Source organism: Balaenoptera ricei, chromosome 7 (genome assembly GCF_028023285.1).
Source record: "Balaenoptera ricei isolate mBalRic1 chromosome 7, mBalRic1.hap2, whole genome shotgun sequence".
NCBI lineage: Eukaryota > Metazoa > Chordata > Mammalia > Artiodactyla > Balaenopteridae > Balaenoptera > Balaenoptera ricei.
In genome coordinates this window covers 63,220,056-63,238,725 of record NC_082645.1, presented here as the reverse complement: position 1 = coordinate 63,238,725, position 18,670 = coordinate 63,220,056, and the positions used below count along the sequence as shown (strand labels likewise).

Sequence of the window (18,670 nt, the reverse complement as noted above, 5' to 3'; positions counted from 1 at the left end):
TGAATCTTGCTTTAAGATACCTGTAAACATTCAAGCAAAAAAAAAAAGATACTTGTAAGACATTCAAAACTGTAATTCAAAGTAAAAAGCAATGAAGTAACTAACACAAGTAAATGCTATAGCTATGTTCATTCTCCAAGAGCTTTGTTATTCGGTCTATCAAAGGATGACTATTTATTATTTCTCCAATTTTTTTTTTTAATAAATTTGTTTATTTATTTTTGGTTGTGTTGGGTCTTCGTTGCTGCGTGCGGGCTTCTTATTGCAGTGGCTTCTCCTGATGCGGAGCACGGGCTCTAGGCACGTGGGCTTCAGTGGTTGTGGCTCGTGGACTGAGTAGTTGTGGCTCACAGGCTCTGGAGCACAGGCTCAGCAGTTGTGACGCATGGGCTTAGTTGCTCCGCGGCATGTGGGATCTTCCTGGACCAGGGCTCAAATCTGTGTCCCCTGCGTTGGCAGGCGGATTCTTAACCACTGCGCCACCAGGGAAGCCCTTATTTCTCCAATTTGGAAAGGATTCTTACAATGATGAAGCAATAGGAAAATAGCACTTGAGTGGGGAGGAGCTGGATTATGATCCCAGTGCCTATAGTTCGTACTCAATAAATGTTTGAAGAGTAAATGAATAAGTCAAGGGATACAGGTACTGTTTGCATCTGGACACTCACCTACAATGGGAATACAAGCAGGTTTTGAAGAGGGGTCATATAATAATAATTTTCCACTGGTGTACAGTAACTTAAAGATTTAGTGGTAAGCATACTTACATGAGAGCACTATACAGCCAAATTAAATTAAAGGCTTAATTCATCTTAAGGAGCAGTCTGTGGTTTGGTGGGTTTTTTGTTTTTCCTTTAGACTGGGCTTGAAGATTCAATTCTTTAATTGTAAGCAGTTCTTTCTTTCAGTTGGCATTTATTGACTACTTACTATATGCTAAATTTGGGGGAGCTCAAATAGTAGGAGCTCAGCCTACTTAAAAGGAAATACAAAAATATCAATATAATATTGATAGGTGCTATAACCAGGCACTGTGCAGAGCAAGATGGGATATAAATGAGAGGGATTAACTTTTACAGTGGGCTTGTGGGCTGGCCTAAGTATGATATAGGTCATACTTTTAATATTTAGAATAAAAACCATAATGGAAAGAAATATTTCATTCTTTTACGTTGTTTTAAGGTTACCCTAAAGCTATTATCATTTGTTGCATGAAAGGATGTAGTGAGTTGGATAGTGGGGTGGTGAGACCAAAGAGAAGGAATCCATTTTTGGTGGTTCAGAGGAACCAAGTTCAAATATACATAATTTTACATCCCATTTGTAAGGATATAGACTAGAGAGTGAGTTTAGATCTCTTAATTTGGCATTTTATAATTATGCTCTGAAATAACAAAAAGTAAGTGCTCTCTATTTTCAGTTATAAATGTTGCTAAAGATAAGGAAGCATCTTCATAAAGATTGATGTCCAGACACAGTCAGGAGGTATTTAAACAATGCATTTATTATATTGTAATCATAAATGTCACCTTTGGCATGCAGGACATATCCAAGTTAAGTGTAGTTTTAAAAGTAATTTTGCTTCATTTTTTTATATAAGAATGTGATAAAAAAAATGAAAAATCACTTTATTCTAAGTTAAAATTTTAATTTAATTTTATTTTACTTTTTAAAAATTTATTTATTTATTTACTTTTGGCTGTGTTGGTCTTCCTTGGTGCGTGCAGGCTTTCTCTAGTTGCGGCCAGCGGGGGGCTACTCTTCGTTGCGGTGCACGGGCTTCTCATTGCGGAGCATGGGCTCTAGGTGCATGGGCTTCAGTAGTTGCAGTGTGTGGGCTCAGTAGTTGCAGTGCGCAGGCTTCAGTAGTTGTGGATCTTGGGCTCTAGAGCGCAGGCTCAGTAGTTGTGGCGCACGGGCTTAGGCTTAGTTGCTCCGCGGCATGTGGGATCTTCCCGGACCAGGGCTAGAACCCGTTTCCCCTGCATTGGCAGGCGGAATCTTAACCACTGCGCAACCAGGGAAGTCCTTAATTTTATTTTAAAATTAATTGCTTCATTATTGTACTGGCCACTATTTCTTTGCTGGATTATAATCGAGGCATTCTTTTTTTTATGTGATAACATAAAGAACCTGATTTACCTCTTAATTTGTCCAGGAATAATATTTTTATAAGAAAGTTTTCGTTTTAAAAGTGGTAAGTAACCTGAAATCTAAGTAAAATACAATGCTTTCTTCAAAAGTCATTATACCATGGAGTATATATTTCTACTATGATATGGCAAAAATTAATAGTGGTCTATTTTTAGTGTCCAAATGAAATTTATATAAAGTTTCTTTGCCTCAGGTTTTGTTTTTAAATGCTCTAAAATGAGTTATGTGACCTAGTATTATATCAGAATTGCTTGTTCTTGGGTAATGTGTTTCTCTATGATTGTTTGAGATCTAGTATGTTTATCTATACTAACAGTAGGTTCTTTATAGTTAACAAACTGCTATTTCTTTTTTAATGGTGGTTTTACATGTTGTGGAAATGAATTTCCTTATCATTTAACTTATTTGATCAAATTGAAAATCTTAACTATATTTTAAAACTTTTTGCCACAGCGTTTTACCAACGAGGATCATTTGGCTGTCCATAAACATAAACATGAGATGACACTGAAATTTGGTCCAGCACGTAATGACAGTGTCATTGTGGCTGGTTAGTATATGCTTTTATTAATAGCTTATATACATATTTCACCTGGAATGTGCACAATTTTTGTGTATTCTCTGTAAATAATATAGTCTGGTGATATTCCAATGACTTCATTTACAATAAATGTTGGCAACATGTATTTTACCCATTACATTTTTATGTTTCCTTCTGACCATTCATTTCACTCTTTTTGTGTGGTTTTCAAATGTAGATTTTAATGTCATTTTTTGTGGAAGTTAATTAGAAACCTGGGAGCATTCATACCATTTCTAAAATTTACCTTTAACTGATAGTTGAACTGTGATGTTTAGTCAATGTTTCTTTTAGCTGTTTACACCTGCTTTACAATGATATGCGAAGCTAGAAGATGATCAAGCTCCTCCTGTTGGAGAAAGAGCAATTAGCAGACTTGTTCATTAGGATTTTGTTTATGTTTCTTTTTGGACTAAACATCTGTGTTAGTAGAATACTCTCAATAAAGGGGGCTTAAATTCAGTCAGTGCTTTTATTTTTGTATGTTGCTCCTATGAACATGCAGTATCACCTAAGCAGATGATTATCTTACAGTATGCAAAAAGAGAAACCCAATTCATGCATTGGTTTATTGTCCTTCCATGCTATATCAGCTATCCCTTTTTTGGTATTTGAATATATATATGTACATATCTCTGTATATGTACACACACATAACATTTAATTTCATTGAATTTTGTATATTTTATAAGTAGTGTGGTAAGAAAACAATTTTATATAAAATTTAATTTACTTATCTAAATTTCAGTCCTTTTTGTGTCATAAGCACAGATTCACATAAATATTCAAATTAACTTAATTTTTTTCTCTTGTAAAGCTTAGGTTATACTATTTGTAAGTCTAGAATTATATATACCTGTATACTGAATATTATTAATACTTTTAAATTATTACCCAACATAGAGATCAAACTGTCATATGCAATGCTTTGGAGAGATAATGAGGAAAAAAGATGGTTCTTGTCATTCGGTATCAAGATTTTTGTATTGAAAAAACTGGAGGTAAAAATGTTGATAATTTACCAAAAACCAATTTGTTTAGGAAAAGTGTAGGGTAACATTCAACATATCTTCATTTCTGTAAGTAAAAGGAAGCAGACAAAACATTATACATCACATACTAAGAGAGAGAACCAAAAACACAAACAAAATAACAACAGCCTGAAGGTTCACTCTCCTAGGCACGAAGGTCTTTGCTTCTCTGGAATTTCTTGCCTTAGAGCCATATCTCTCTCTGTAACATTTAACTCAAAAATATTTTGAGATTGGTTTCTAGAACTTACTTTCCTATCTGTTTACATTTAATGCAATAGAAAAGTAGAACACATTCAAACATAGCACTTGACCATTTTTTTACTAATATATATTGAGATGAGTAGTTTAGCATTACCGTATACATATAATGCATGATGTGTGTGGTATATATTTGATGATCAATAGCCATAAGCCATGTGCATGTTTAAACAATTGTGCCTGTGTTGACTTATCTCTTTTCAAGCCTGATCATTATAGTAATCACTGATAAAAGTGATTTTTCCATATGTATTTTATTTTTAAGACTTCTCTCCCTTTAATACAAAATAGCCTTCTCTTGGGCTTAGATAGAAAAACCCGTTGGGCATGAACAGAAGAGTCAAATTTGTGTTGTTTACTAATTCAGTCATGATGGACCTAGGTTGATACAAGTATGCTGGGCCCTTACTATAATAACATTTTGAAGTCTTTTTGCGGGTAGAGGTTATATATGTTGCAGACTAACTATTAGGTAAAATGAAGACAAAATAAAAGTCCTTCAGTAATTTTGATAATACTAATAGTGTCTGAGGTAGGCCTACATTATATCTAATGTGTATGACAAGTAGGTCATTTTAGTGTTAAATCTATTTATATGTAGTAAACATATTAATACTCTGGGAATATGTTGGGGCGAGGGTGAAGATAAAACAGTAAGTAATGCCCACTCTGGGGACCCAATAGTTAACAGAAATATATGAATTTTAATTTCACAGAAGGTTTTATGAGTATTTTATCTTAAACCAGGAGTCATCCTTATACTTTTATTTAGGTTAAGCTTGATCCCTGATATAACCTATAAAATTGATGCCCTAAAATATATAAAATGTGAATAGAATTTGAATGTGCTACCAACTCTAATCAATCTGAGTAAATAGCCTTGAAAATAATAAGACTAAACAGGCAAAATTCATAAATATGCTCTTTTTCAATTCAACGTGGACCTTAAGTGGCATTTGTTCTGTAACTAATACATGCTCACATGTACATTCAGTACATGTTTTAATGCACCTAGTGTGAGTACATATTCAAATGTAGTTAAAATGTTTCAAGTTTCGAGAAAGCGGAGTTTGACTAATTCTCTGCTGTCTAGGAATTAAGCTAGAACATTAGACATATAACTCTTACATAGCCCCTCATACCAAGCTTGAAAAATGCTTTAAAATAGAAAATTAGCTTTAAAAAGGAGGGTTTTAGTTTTCGTTTGCGGGGGGCTCTTGTTTTAACCTTCTATTTCTTGTAGTATTTTGATCTACCTACTAAAGACTGTTTTATCTTAAGCTTGCTTTCATAATAGGTTATGAACACTAGTGGAAGGGCCAAGTTAAAGCAAATATACATGCTGTTGTCCTAGTTTTCCGCAAATTGCATGTATTTTATGCATTTGTAAGTTTTAATAGTGTAAATTTTTTTTAAATTTTGTGTTAGATAACGACAGTAGTTGATCTCTGAGTAGCGGATGTTTATGTCACTCTACTCAGAAAGAACGTGTGGACTAAGGAACAAGACGTACTTCTTTTCATACTTTTATGGATCATAGAGTTGGAGGAAATACCTTAAACTGCAACAAAAACTTAACCAGATTTTGTTTGCTTTAAAGGAAGAGGTCTTTCCAAAGAGAATTAACAGCTGACTGAACCAGCCCTGCTAATTTGTTAATTTACTAGCTATATTTTAGGGTCCTGTATGATATTTAAATCTATGTGTTTACTTCTTGACATTTATTTCAGATCAGACCCCAACACCAACAAGATTCTTGAAAAACTGTGAAGAAGTGGGTTTGTTTAATGAGTTGGCAAGTCCATTTGAGAATGAATTCAAGAAAGCCTCAGAAGACGACATTAAAAAAGTATGTTGTTAACCATGAAATTAAAACGGTGCTTCTGATAGAACAGTAATCATAGTTTTCACTCCCTGCTTTCTTATTTTAGATATACTGATTGGCTATTTTTAAACTCCTAACATTTTCTTTAATGTTTGTGTTTTAGATGCCTCTAGATTTATCTCCTCTTGCAACACCCATCGTAAGAAGCAAAATTGAGGAGCCCTCTGTTGTAGAAACAACTCACCAGGATAGTCCTTTACCTCACCCAGAGTCTACTACCAGTGATGAAAAGGTTAGAAATTTGTATTTATGGTAGAAACACAAACTAAGTGGAAAAAAATCAGCATTCTAAGTAAAGTCTAATATTTGATCTACATAAAATGTTAACGTAATAAATTATACATAAATCAGTGTCAGGTTGTAAGTCTTATTATATGTGAAAGCCTGTGAATACTCAGAAATTTCAGGGAAAGAAGACTCTACCTTTATAGATAATTCGTTTTTTATTACACACAGAAAAATTATTGGGGAGAATAGAATAGCCATGGCAGAGGAGCTAGAAGTAAGGCAGAAAAAGTAATTATTTACCTAGGAATAAATGCTCTGACTTAGGTGTTTTGTGTTTTTTTCATTTCCTTGTTATAAAAGTACATTCTCATTATAAAAAGTTTAAGAATATAGAAAAATACAAGAAAGAAAAATAAAAACTACCTTTTAGCCCATAATTGAGTGATAAGAATTACTAGTATTTTGAAACATTTTTCCTAGATATATGCATGCGTTTATACATAAAAATATACATATATAAGTGAATAGTTATAGGATACAAAGAGGAATCTTAGTTTATTTTTTTTTTTTGGCTGCTTTGGGTCTCCCTTGCTGCGTGCGGGCTTTCTCTAGTTGTGGTGAGCGGGGGCTACTCTTCATTGCGGTGCACAGGCTTCTTATTGCACAGGCTCTAGGCACGCATGCTTCAGTAGTTACGGTGTGTGGGCTCAGTAGTTGTGGTGCGCGGGCTTCAGTAGTTGTGGCTCTCAGACTCTAGAGCGTAGGCTCAGTAGTTGTGGTGCACGGGCTTAGTTGCTCCGCAGCATGAGGGATCTTCCCGGATCAGGGATTGAACCTGTGTCTCCTGCATTGGCAGGTGGATTCTTAACCACTGTGCCACCAGGGAAGTCCCAGTTTACTTTTTTATATCATGCTTTAGACATTCAGCATTAATGTACATTTTCCCATGTCATTAGAAAATTTTCCAAAGTCATAATTTTTAATGGTTGCACTTTATTTTATCATTACCTTAATGTATTTACTTATCTTGTTCTTGTTGGACATAAAGGTTGTTTCCACATTATCACAATTATAAGAAATGCTGTTAAATTTTTGATATAAATATCTTTTTTCCTAGAGAGTATTTCAGTCCCTTCACACTCAGCAGTTTTTTCCTGTTGATTGCTGCTTTAGCCTCTTTTAGGGGTATTTCTTCTTCCTGCATTCCTCAGTCATTAGTTCCCCCTGGGCACGGCATAGTCATTCCAAGTTGTAAAATGTAAGTTCTGGGCCCCCTTCTCTTTTCTTTCTCAGTTTTTTTCTTAAGTGCTCTCATCCAGACTCGTAACTTTAAAAACCGTCTGCGTGGTTTTCAAATTTATATCAACCCAGATATTTCCCAGATTTCCATATTCATATCCAACTCCATCTTGACATTTCCTTTTCTGTGTCTAACGGACATCTTAAACATAGTATATCTAAATTAGAGCCCTTGATTTTTTCCCCCAGTTTTCCCTGTCTCGGTAAAACAGGAAAAACTTCTTTCCATCCATCTAGTTGCTCAGGCCAAGAATAAAGAATACTTAATTCCCTCTTTTCCTTCACACTGAAACCAGTAACAAATCTTACTAGACCTACTTCCTGAATATATCCTTAATTTATCTCTTTTATCTTCAGTGTCACCACTTTAGTCCAATCCATCATCATCTTTTACTTGGATTGTTAACAATTACCTTCCAATAATTGTTAAGAATTATTATTTGTTAATATACAAATTATATTAATAATGTTAATATAATTTTTAACAATTACCTGGACTTTCTACTTCCATCTCCAACCTATTTTCCATAGGCTGTTTTATTTTTAATACATTATGTCACTTCCCTGCTTAAAATCCTTCAATGGTTTGCCATTGCATTTAAGGTAACACACTCCTTCCATAAGCCCTCATTGATCTGGACTTACCTACCCATCCAGCCTCACCTCATGCCATTCTCTAGTGTGTTCATCAGGTATTCTAAGCTTTTTCCTACCTCAAAGACATTGCTCTTGGTATTGCTTCTTTTTCCCTAGAATGCTCTCCTCCTTATCTTTTCAGTATCTGTTCAAATGCTGTTTTGCAAAGAAGCTCACCTTACCTCACTATGCTATCAAAGGAGCCAACTCCAACCTTCCCTCAGTTAATCTTTCATGATTTCTTATGTTTTGCTGTTAGTCTGTAACACATTACAGTCTGAAATTTTCTTGTTTGTTTTACTTGTTTATTGTCTCTCTTCCCACTAGTCCTTGAGGGCATGTTGTAAATTCTCAAACTTGTCAAATAAATGAAGTCCCAGTAGTGCCAGTTTATTTTTCTTCCTGTGTAGCTTAATAAGATTTTGATAATAAATGGCAGTATAAAGGCCAATTCAAAGAACATAGTAGACCCAATTTTTACAGTAACTAGTTACAGAGTCCTGGATAATCTCTATTTTCTAATCTGTAAAATTGGGGAAAAGACCATCTATAAGGGTCTGTGTTTTCCTTTACTTTGGAAAGATGTTACTCCAATAGTTATTTATTTTTACATTCAAGGTATCAATATTACTCGGCCTTTTGATACTGAGAAATTATTGATAATGTAGAGATAGTTACCTGAAATTAGCAAATATTTGTATTACTTTAAAAATTTTTTAACATTTTTGGGCCCTTACTATAATACCAGTTTGTAAGTATTCTATTATTGAATTTGTATCAACTATAAAACAGTCTCCTGGACCTGTTTCTTCTTTATATAGTATAATGATGGAGTAGGACTAGGCAATCCCTTCTGGATTTTAAGTTCTATGCTTCCATGAAAATGGAATTGTATTTCTATTTTTTAACTTAAATTCTCATGGAGTTATATAGCCAAGTTGCCCAGCCTAACTTATTTCTAGATTGATGGTAAAACAAATTGTACTGAAAAAACCACTCAAGATGTTTTTAAATTAAAATATGAACATTGCATCTGAAACTTTACAGTGGCTTCTACAATTTTCTTTTAATTAACTTTAAATATTAATATACTTTGGGGATATATTAAGTATTATGTTTGTGGTTGTTTTTAAAAATGTGTTATATTCTGTTGACTTGCATTTTTAAATTACATTCTTTCTCTATCTCATTATTAAATAGGAAGTACCATTGACACAAACTGCACAGCCCACATCAGCTATCGTTCGTCCAGCATCATTACAGGTTCCCAATGTGCTGCTTACAAGTTCTGACTCAAGTGTAATTATTCAGCAGGCAGTACCTTCACCAACCTCAAGTACTGTAATCACACAGGCACCGTCCTCCAACAGGCCAATCGTGTAAGTGATTTGGGCCAATCATTGAATTATATGAATTGTTAAGTTTTTCTTGTTATGATTTGTCCTAAGATATTTAATTTTTCTAATTGTGGCCTTAGCTTGTGTGTGTGTGTGTGTGTGTGTGTGTGTGTGTGTGTTCATAGTATTTTGCATGCTTTGATTTTTGGAAAAAATGCTTGGGTAGTCTTTTTTTAATAAATATAAATAGTATCTAATAAATTAGAAAATAAATATCTAAAACTTAATTTGAAAAACAAATCAACATAGAATGTGATTTTAAGATGGTCTCTTATTTTCATGCTATTTCACACATAATCTTAAAACACATAAGATTATTTTTATCACCAGGTAACATTTCTTTCAGTTCTTACAGGTAGTTGATAAGAATTTTTCTCAACTAACATGTTGGAGATTGTCCTAAGTAAATTCATAACTTTTTCCATTTTTTTCCTCTTTTTTTTCTACACTGCTTACATACATTGTGCATTTAAGATGCAGTTAAAAACAATTAAATTTTACGATATGCTTTGCAGTGATTGGAAGATTTTTGTTTTGTTTTTAATTACTTGAGTGGTATATATATATACCATGTATAATTTTTTGTGGGTATTTTATTCATGTTATGAGAAAGATGGTATCAAGTTTCCATCTGTCACATAGGCATTTTCTTGGGCTGGAGCTGCAGTTCTTTTTTCTTTTTTTTCCAGTTTTATTGAGATATACAGTGGACCCTTGAACAATACCAATTTGAACTGCGTGAGTCCAGTTACACACAGATTTTTTCAACAAATACATACTACCACACTACACAATCCACAGTTGGTTGAATCTGCAGATACAGAGGCCGACCATAAGCTACACTGGGATTTTCGACTGTGCATAGTGTCAGTGCATCTAACCCTCTTGTTGTTCAAGGGTTAACTGCAATTGACCTACAGCACTGTATACGTTTAAGGTGTATAGCATAATGATTTGACTTACATACATCATGAAATGATCACCACAGTAAGTTTAGTGAACATCCATCATCTTGTACAGATACAAAATAAAAGAAAAAAATATTTTTTCCTTGTGATGAGAACTCTTAGGATTTACTCTGGTAATAGCTTTCATATGTAACATACAACAGTGTTAACTATATTAATCATGTTGTACATTACATCCCTAGTACTTATTTATCTTATAACTGTAAGTTTGTACCTTTTGACCACCTTTGTTACTGTACAAAGATATAACATTATTAATGACTGTATTCCTCACACTGTGAATTTCATCCCTGTGACTCCTTTATTTTGTAACTGGAAGTTTGCACCTCTTAATTTCTCTCATCCCTCCAACACCCTTCCCTCTGGAAACCACCTGTCTATTTTCCGTTTCTGTTTTGTTATGTTTGTTCATCTGTTTTGTTTTTTAGATTCCACATATAAGTGAAATCATACAGTGTTTATCTTTCTCTGGAAAATTTATTTTTAAATGATATAATAATAGGAGTAAAAATACTCTTGTATTTTTAGAGATTATTGATAGGGATTTCTTTTCTCTAATTGCCCTTCTTTTGTTTTCCTTAGTCCTGTACCAGGCCCATTTCCTCTTCTGTTGCATCTTCCTAATGGACAAACCATGCCTGTTGCTATTCCTGCATCAATTACAAGTTCGAATGTGCATGTTCCAGCTGCAGTCCCAGTAAGTTTGAAATTTAGACTATTTAAATTTTTTCTTTATAGTAAAGCCGATCTTTGTAATCAGAAAATACAGCCCAAGGGGGGCTGCTTGATTAGTTTATGAAACTGAATTCAACAGAATACTTAGTGGTGAGCAATATTTACTCACTGACATTTATTGTGATAGCGTTTACCTTTCAAGGCAAACATAATTGGATAGAAAACATTTTTCCATCCTCAAAATCTTGTTTTCCTTTTATTTTTAGTATTAAGAACTTTATTCCTTATTCAACCCATTTCAATTTGCTAGATTTGTAGAATTCAAATATTAACATAGATTTCTATTCTTTAAGAAGACATTTATACTGGAACACTTATCAGGTAACTCCATGTTATTTTGATTATTATAGAAATTGTTTATAAAAGCACTCTCTGTGAAATATTATGGTCAGGTTGGGTTTACAAAATTCCTTTGCTGTCCCAAGCGTGTGAAAATCTAAATGGTCTAGTAGAATGGGCAATAGATAGTCCCCACTTTCCTAATGAGAAGATCCATAAGAAAAGTTTTTTGAGGGCATGTTAAATATATAAATTTTGAAAGACATAGACAGTAGTTAAATATCTACTTATAATATTTAATAACATAGTGAATATTTAGAAGCACATTCTTTGGAATAATATGTTAGAAATAATCCTTTTTTCCTGTTCTCACATTTCATAAAATAAGTTTATTCAGACTCTTCAAATGTGTCTTCAACATTCAAGTTTTCATCGTTAGAACCACTTTTTAAGAAATCTCACACAATTTTCCAAAACACATTGTTTTCATCCTCACCCAAGTAGTTTCAGTATAACACTTTTTGAATCTATTATTGTAATCCTGGGAATCTTACACCAAGTCCTAATATTCATTCATGTAATAAAAAGACAGTTTCTTCTTTTACCTTGTAGATAGTTGTTTCTGATCAGTACAATATAATCACTTACTGTATAGCTTTTAAAAATTAGTTTTAAAAGCCTCCTCACAGTAACATCTAACACTTTGGTGAGATTATATCCTCAGAAATAATACTAAAATTAATGTTAAATATTTACTTTTGTTATTAACTAGTTCTTCCAAGTGACCTTTCTAAGTATCCAAAATTAGCACTGATTGAAATAATTTCAAGATAATATGTTGTCTTCAAACAGAACTTTGTTGTTCAGAAAGAGATTTTATAAGGACTCAAATATAAGGTGACTACCTCCTCTTTTCTGAGGATATTTTCGAGGGGGAAACATCCTTGTCCTGTATCTGGGATTGTATGGTTATCCTGTTAAATGTAACTGTGATGAGAGAAACTGAAATGAAAAAGAGATATACTTTAGGTACATAATAATTAATCATTCAGTTTTGATATTAGGTTTTTTAAAAAAGGCAAAAACCAGAAAAATCTGTTACATATTATTATTATTAGAGGAATTATTAGAGGTCATCAAGTTCTTCTTTGTCATGCTTTATATTAATATATCAAAGAATTTTCATTGTATATTTTAGAAATTTTATATGTATATATTTTAGAAAAGCAAAGTTCATTGTTGAAATTACTTTTTATGCCTAGTTATACAAGTTTTAACATTCTTTCCTTTCATATTCAAAATGGAAATGTGACAGATCCTGTGAGAAATTTTGCATCAATCACTTTAAATATTATTTTCTATAAGAAGGAATCATTTAAAAAAAGGAATTATGAAAATTGAAGATTAGGAAAGTGAGTGTCTCAGAAAAATTGACAACTTTTGAAGGATAAATCAGGATTAAGATCAATAAGGGTTCAGATAGAGATACAGTTTTCTAATTCTTAAGTATCAAATAATTATATCAATTATATTTATATTAATAATATAAATATTAATATACATTTTCTATTAATGTATAATATAGTCATGTAAATATTAATACATTATATATTGATTATAATATGTAAATTATTATAGCAGCCATTGTGCAAATAGAAGTACAAATCTCATTTTGAATATATTCTCTAGCAATTATTTTTCAATATCTTCTGCATAGCTTGTTCGACCAGTCACCATGGTGCCTAGTGTTCCGGGAATTCCAGGTCCTTCCTCTCCTCAGCCAGTACAGTCAGAAGCAAAAATGGTAAGCAAGATTTTATTTGTTCTACACATTTCTTGAGCCTGTTTTGAATTAGTTTTTTCCATTAAAGCCCACTTCAAATGCACAATTTAGATCAAATTTTATAAAATCGTGGACTGTATTACATTACAGAAGAACCAGAAAATTTGGAAAAGGAAAGCTTTCATTAGCTTAGTGACAAGCTACTGATACTTTAAAGCAAATGAATGGATTGGAAGTAAAGTTCTAGTTCTTGTCATTGGTTTGTCTGATTTTTGGTGTGGCTTTTTAGATAAATTCTCCTCCTGCTGGAGGCTAGAGATATTGCAGCTGAAACTAGAAGTAATCATCTGAAGGCAGTGCTGATATAATGAGTGGTTGTAAACAGTCATACAAATGAGTAGAACAGAATTAACTAGAATTCTGAAATAGTATATGAGTTAGTAAACATTACACATAATATAAAGAAAAACCATATTTTTGAGTTATGTTTCAGACACTAAGAAATTGGTGGTAAGGAATGAACTATAGAGTAGGAATCAAGAGACGTATTTTCATTTTAATCCTGATTCTGCTCTTCAGTACCCCTAATCAAGCCACTTTAACTTTTCTGAGACTCATTTTCCTCATCTGTGAAATAAAGGGGTTAAACTTTGATTTCTGGGGTCTCTCTTAGCCCCAAATCCTACTAACTTGCTAATTTTCTTGGTAGAAGATCTGAAGCTGCTGCTGTGGGATGGGGAGTGCGGGAGGTTGGTTTAGTGTAATTCTCCCTTCTATAGTCTAACACACTTTAAAGCTAATTCTTCTTAACTACAACCAATGAATCGATAGATAGTCTTTAGACACCTATTATTTGTTTCAGTTCTATGCTAGGCACTATACTAATATAAATCTGTACACATGAAAGCCATTATGTATCAATATTATCACAAGGCTTTAAATTTTTTACTGCTATTCTCCATTAGTGCAAATAATCAATCTGAAATTGGCATGGGATAACTTTTTTTTTAACAGCCAAAACTTATATACCATCTGAATGAATAATAGTTGGTTGAAGAGTATTAAAATTAGCTGGTTATTGATTGTGGTGAGGGAACTTGAAAACCCAAGAGGGGAATTTTTCACATAACAGCATGTTCAGGTCAAAGGCATGGAAATAACTAAGATGAATCTTTTCCACTTGATAGCAGAAGAGCTTCACTGGGAATGTGTTTTACACTTCCTACTTTAAACATAACTGTTCTAATGAAAAATTCAATTAATGAAACTGAGTAGAGTAGAAATAGAAGTTAAAGAGATCCTGTTGTTGTACACTGTATCTAAAAATATTTTTACATATTCAGTGGACTTTTTTTCCCACAAATTAATTCCAATGGAACAAATCAGATTTAAAGAAATACTTTTGGCTATAAAAGATTAGGCCATATTTGTAGAAACTAGTAAACTTCCCTGAATAACTTTTTCTTTTAATCACTAAGAAATTTAATAAGAATAAAAGTGTTTTGTATGCTTGTATATTAAAAAATACCAAAGCTACATTTCACAAATTTATATATGAGAAACAGTTATTGGTTGAAAGCCCCAAAATAGCATGGGGAAGTCACAGATTGCCCCACTTAAATTTAACAGTCCAATTAAATTTCTTATTAGAATATTGTTAACATATAAAATAGCCATATTTAGGTGATTGCCTATTTTAATTGGGATAGTAAATAAGATTGTCCTGTTTTTAATTAAATAAAAAGACTCAAATTAGTCCATTTCCTTTTTTTTTTTAAGCTTTTTGTTATGGAACAATTCAAACACATACAAAATAAATAGGTTTCTATAATGGAACCCCATGTACCCATCATCCAGCTTCACTTATTAGTGATATAACTGCCATTCTTGTTTTATCTGTACCTCAGACCACTCCCTACCCTCACTCAATTATTTTTTAATAAGGCTTTCTTAATGTAAAATTTACATAGATTGAAATGGACTGATTTTATCTGTACAGTTTAAGTGCATTCATGTAACTCACACCCGTTATGGTATAGAACATTAACATCTACCCATCATGTTTCTTTATTTCCCTTCCCAATCAGTCCACCGCCCCCAACCGTTCTTATATTTGTCACCAGCAATGTAAATGGAATCAATATATACTCTTGTGTTCAGCTAAGCATACGTCTATGAGATTTTTCCATGTTGTTGCGTGTATCAAACTTTGTTTCTTTTTATTGCTGAGTAGTTTTCCATTGTGTGAGTATACCACAATTTCTTTATCCATTCTCCTGTTGGTGGACACTTGAATGGTTTTTAGTATTTAGCTGTTGTGAATAAAGCTCGTATGCACATTCTTGTATAACTCTCTTTGTGGATGTATATTTTCATTTAGTTTATCTACTTAAGAGTGGAATTGCTGAGTCAGAGAGTAGGTATACATATAACTTTATAATAAATTGCCAGACCTTTTGCCAAAGGTTTACATTCCTACCAGCAGTGTATGGGAATTCCAGTTGTTCCCACATTTTTGCGGACATTTGGTTTTGTCTATTGTTTTCATTGTAGACATTCTAGGAGATTGTGGCTGCATCTCTTGGTTTCAGTTTACATTTCCAATTAGCCAGACATTATTTGTGATATTTTTTGCTCATTCTTTAAATTTGGTTACTTGTCTTTTACTATTGTGTTATAGGAATTCTTTATATATATTCTAGATACACAAATTTATATGTAGATATGTATACATACATATCTCACAAATATTTTCTCAGTCTGTAGCTTGCCTTTATTCTTCTTAATGGTATACTGTATTATCATTGATTGCTACTTTTATCTTTAATATTTTCTTTCGTCTACTTAGTTGGGTTTAATTTGCTTATCTTTTTTTAGCTTCTTAAAGTAGAAGCTTAGATTATTGATTTAAATCTTTTTACCTTTCTCATATAGGCATTTTAAGCTATAAATTTGTCTCTGTGCACAAATTTTGATATGCTGTATTTTTATTATTTATTTTCTAATTTCCCTTGTGATTTCTTCCTTGAACTGTGGGTTATTTAAGAGTGTAGTATATAATTTCCAAATATTTCAGGGCTTTTTATCTGTTTCTTATTGATTTCTATATTAATTAAATTACATTGTGGTTTGGTAAAGTACCACCTTTAGTATATTTGATTGTCCAGTGAATCAGTTTGATTGAAGAATTTTCAGTGCTTGACTATCATTATCATCATTATCAAGTATACTTATATATTGGTATAAGTACAAAACAAATCTACCAACCTTTGGGAATAACCCGGAAATAGTTTGGGTTTTGTAGTTTAATTCATGTTCATTTATTTTGCGTCAGCCTCATTTAACAGTTATTTCTAATGATTGTTATTTATTTAACAAACATTTCTTGGGTACTAAGAAATTCAGCAGATGTGATCTTAAGTTTTGAGATTTTTCTTGCAAATGTTTCCAATGATCATCAAGAGAGTAAAAAAAAAAAAAGTCTTCTTATCTTTTTAATATGCCATTATTGATTTTTTTTTTCCAACAGGTATGGCAGTTAGGATTATATTGTATCAATGAGGTGTTTGGCTCTTGTTTTCAGTTTTTTGATACCCTTGATGGTGACTTTTGTGCACAAAAACCATTATTGAGAGTCTGCTTTTTAAAAATAAAGTTACAAATTCAAAAACTTATTTCTTCCCTAAGTTCTCAAAGCCAATTTATAAATCCAGTTGTATAGCGATCACTTTTAAAGGGCTTAAAATAAAATTAAACATGCTAAACTTCATTTTAAACTTAATATATCCTGTTTTCTCTATAGGTACCTCATTGTCTAACATACTTTCCCAAGTAATTCAATAACTCTTAAATATAGATATAATGAGGGTTGGTTTTCTTAAATATTCCTGTATTATTAAGAGGCTTAGTAAGATTATCTTAGTTCTTTCAACTAAAATCACAGGACTAAATCAATCTCAAACATTTAAAACTGAAATCCAAGGGCAGTCTCTTACTCTATGTGGCAAGTTATTTTAGATACATTTGTAACATAAAATACAAAATAGTTACAGATTGTTTCTAAATTTAGATTAAAATGTCAGTGTCATTGATTACTTACTTTATTAAGCATCAAAGGGCTAAAAAAAAAAGATTTACTAAATAAAGAAATAATTGTATAATTCTAACTGGAGAAAGTTGAGACTAGGTTCATATCCCATTGCACAGAGGTTTCTTTCTTTTTTTTTTAAATTAATTAATTAATTTATTTATTTATTTATTTATGGCTGTGTTGGGTCTTCATTTCTGTGCAAGGGCTTTCTCTAGTTGTGGCAAGCGGGGGCCACTCTTCATCGCCGTGCGCGGGCCTCTCACTATCGCGGCCTCTCTTGTTGCGGAGCACAGGCTCCAGACGCGCAGGCTCAGTAATTGTGGCTCATGGGCCTAGTTGCTCCGCGGCATGTGGGATCTTCCCAGACCAGGGCTCGAACCCGTGTCCCCTGCATTGGCAGGCAGATTCTCAACCACTGCGCCACCAGGGAAGCCCTCACACAGAGGTTTCTTAATGATCAGATAAACGATCATGGGACTTAATTCTTTCTCTATCAGTGATAGAATTCCAGTTCCATGCTCTCCAAATGAGTGGTCTCCAGCTCACATCCCCTAAATTCACGTTACACATTAAATAATTTTTCTGACTGTTTACCAGTCTGTAGCACCCCAGCAAAACTTATAATTTCTTCTTTCACTGCTTCAATTGGATTTTGCTTTGTTGTTTTCAACTCTTTGATAATATTTAAATATCCTCCCTGCTTGATTCTGCATCTCTGTTAAGGATTTGTTTGACCTTTGTGGTCACAATCTGTTAATGACATGCTAAATAGTGCAGCAATGGTGATTGTGCTAAAATGTGGTTAAAAAATAATGTTTGAGAAATGGCAGCATTGGAACACATAAGAATGAGGAGCACACTACAGCTGAAGAGAAACTTATTTGTATCCTAAGATAGCCAAGGATGCTTTTGTGGTGCCCTGATTTTCAGATGCCCAGTGCTTACAGGAAGATTTATATGCATTGTGTTTGTGTCTACTATAAATATTTAAATAAGATCCTTCTTTTTTGCTAAAGAAATTTCTTCAGAACAAGTTGTGTTATGTTTTGTTTTTTAAAAACTTTAAGTGTTTGGAAAAGTAAGCACATAGTTTTAAAAAATATATGTGGGGGTCCACAAATACAAGATTACCTAGTATATTTTAATACTCTAGGAAAATTCCTTTTATCTACTATTTTCACAAAATTTCACTGGATCTCACCAGATTTAGGTTTAGGGGTTTTGTTGGTCATTAAGCACATTAAACCACAGATATTTGCTATCTGTGTTACTCTTATAATAAAACAAATTTCCTATGTAATATTTGTAATCAAAAAGTAACTTCTGAATAAGAAAATGTTAACC

General features: G+C 32.8%; 1 protein-coding gene and 1 long non-coding RNA gene across 3 annotated transcripts in view; one reads left to right on the top strand and one right to left on the bottom strand.

The window, feature by feature from the left end:
- Positions 1–18,670, top strand: part of ATF2 (activating transcription factor 2) — a 78,458-nt gene that overhangs the window by 33,153 nt on the left and 26,635 nt on the right. For both annotated transcript variants that reach the window (XR_009504220.1, XM_059928136.1), the window contains exons 5-10: positions 2,608–2,704; positions 5,757–5,875; positions 6,015–6,143; positions 9,275–9,453; positions 11,022–11,136; positions 13,171–13,257. Coding sequence is in view for 1 of the 2 variants with exons in the window: in XM_059928136.1 (XP_059784119.1) it covers positions 2,608–2,704; positions 5,757–5,875; positions 6,015–6,143; positions 9,275–9,453; positions 11,022–11,136; positions 13,171–13,257 (726 nt within the window). In the remaining variant the exon portion in view is untranslated. The remainder of the gene's footprint in view (positions 1–2,607; positions 2,705–5,756; positions 5,876–6,014; positions 6,144–9,274; positions 9,454–11,021; positions 11,137–13,170; positions 13,258–18,670) is intronic.
- The window catches only part of LOC132369031 (uncharacterized), a 70,073-nt gene continuing 63,787 nt past the window's right edge, over positions 12,385–18,670 (bottom strand). The window contains exon 4 of the long non-coding RNA XR_009504222.1: positions 12,385–12,455. This is a non-coding gene — a long non-coding RNA (uncharacterized LOC132369031). The remainder of the gene's footprint in view (positions 12,456–18,670) is intronic.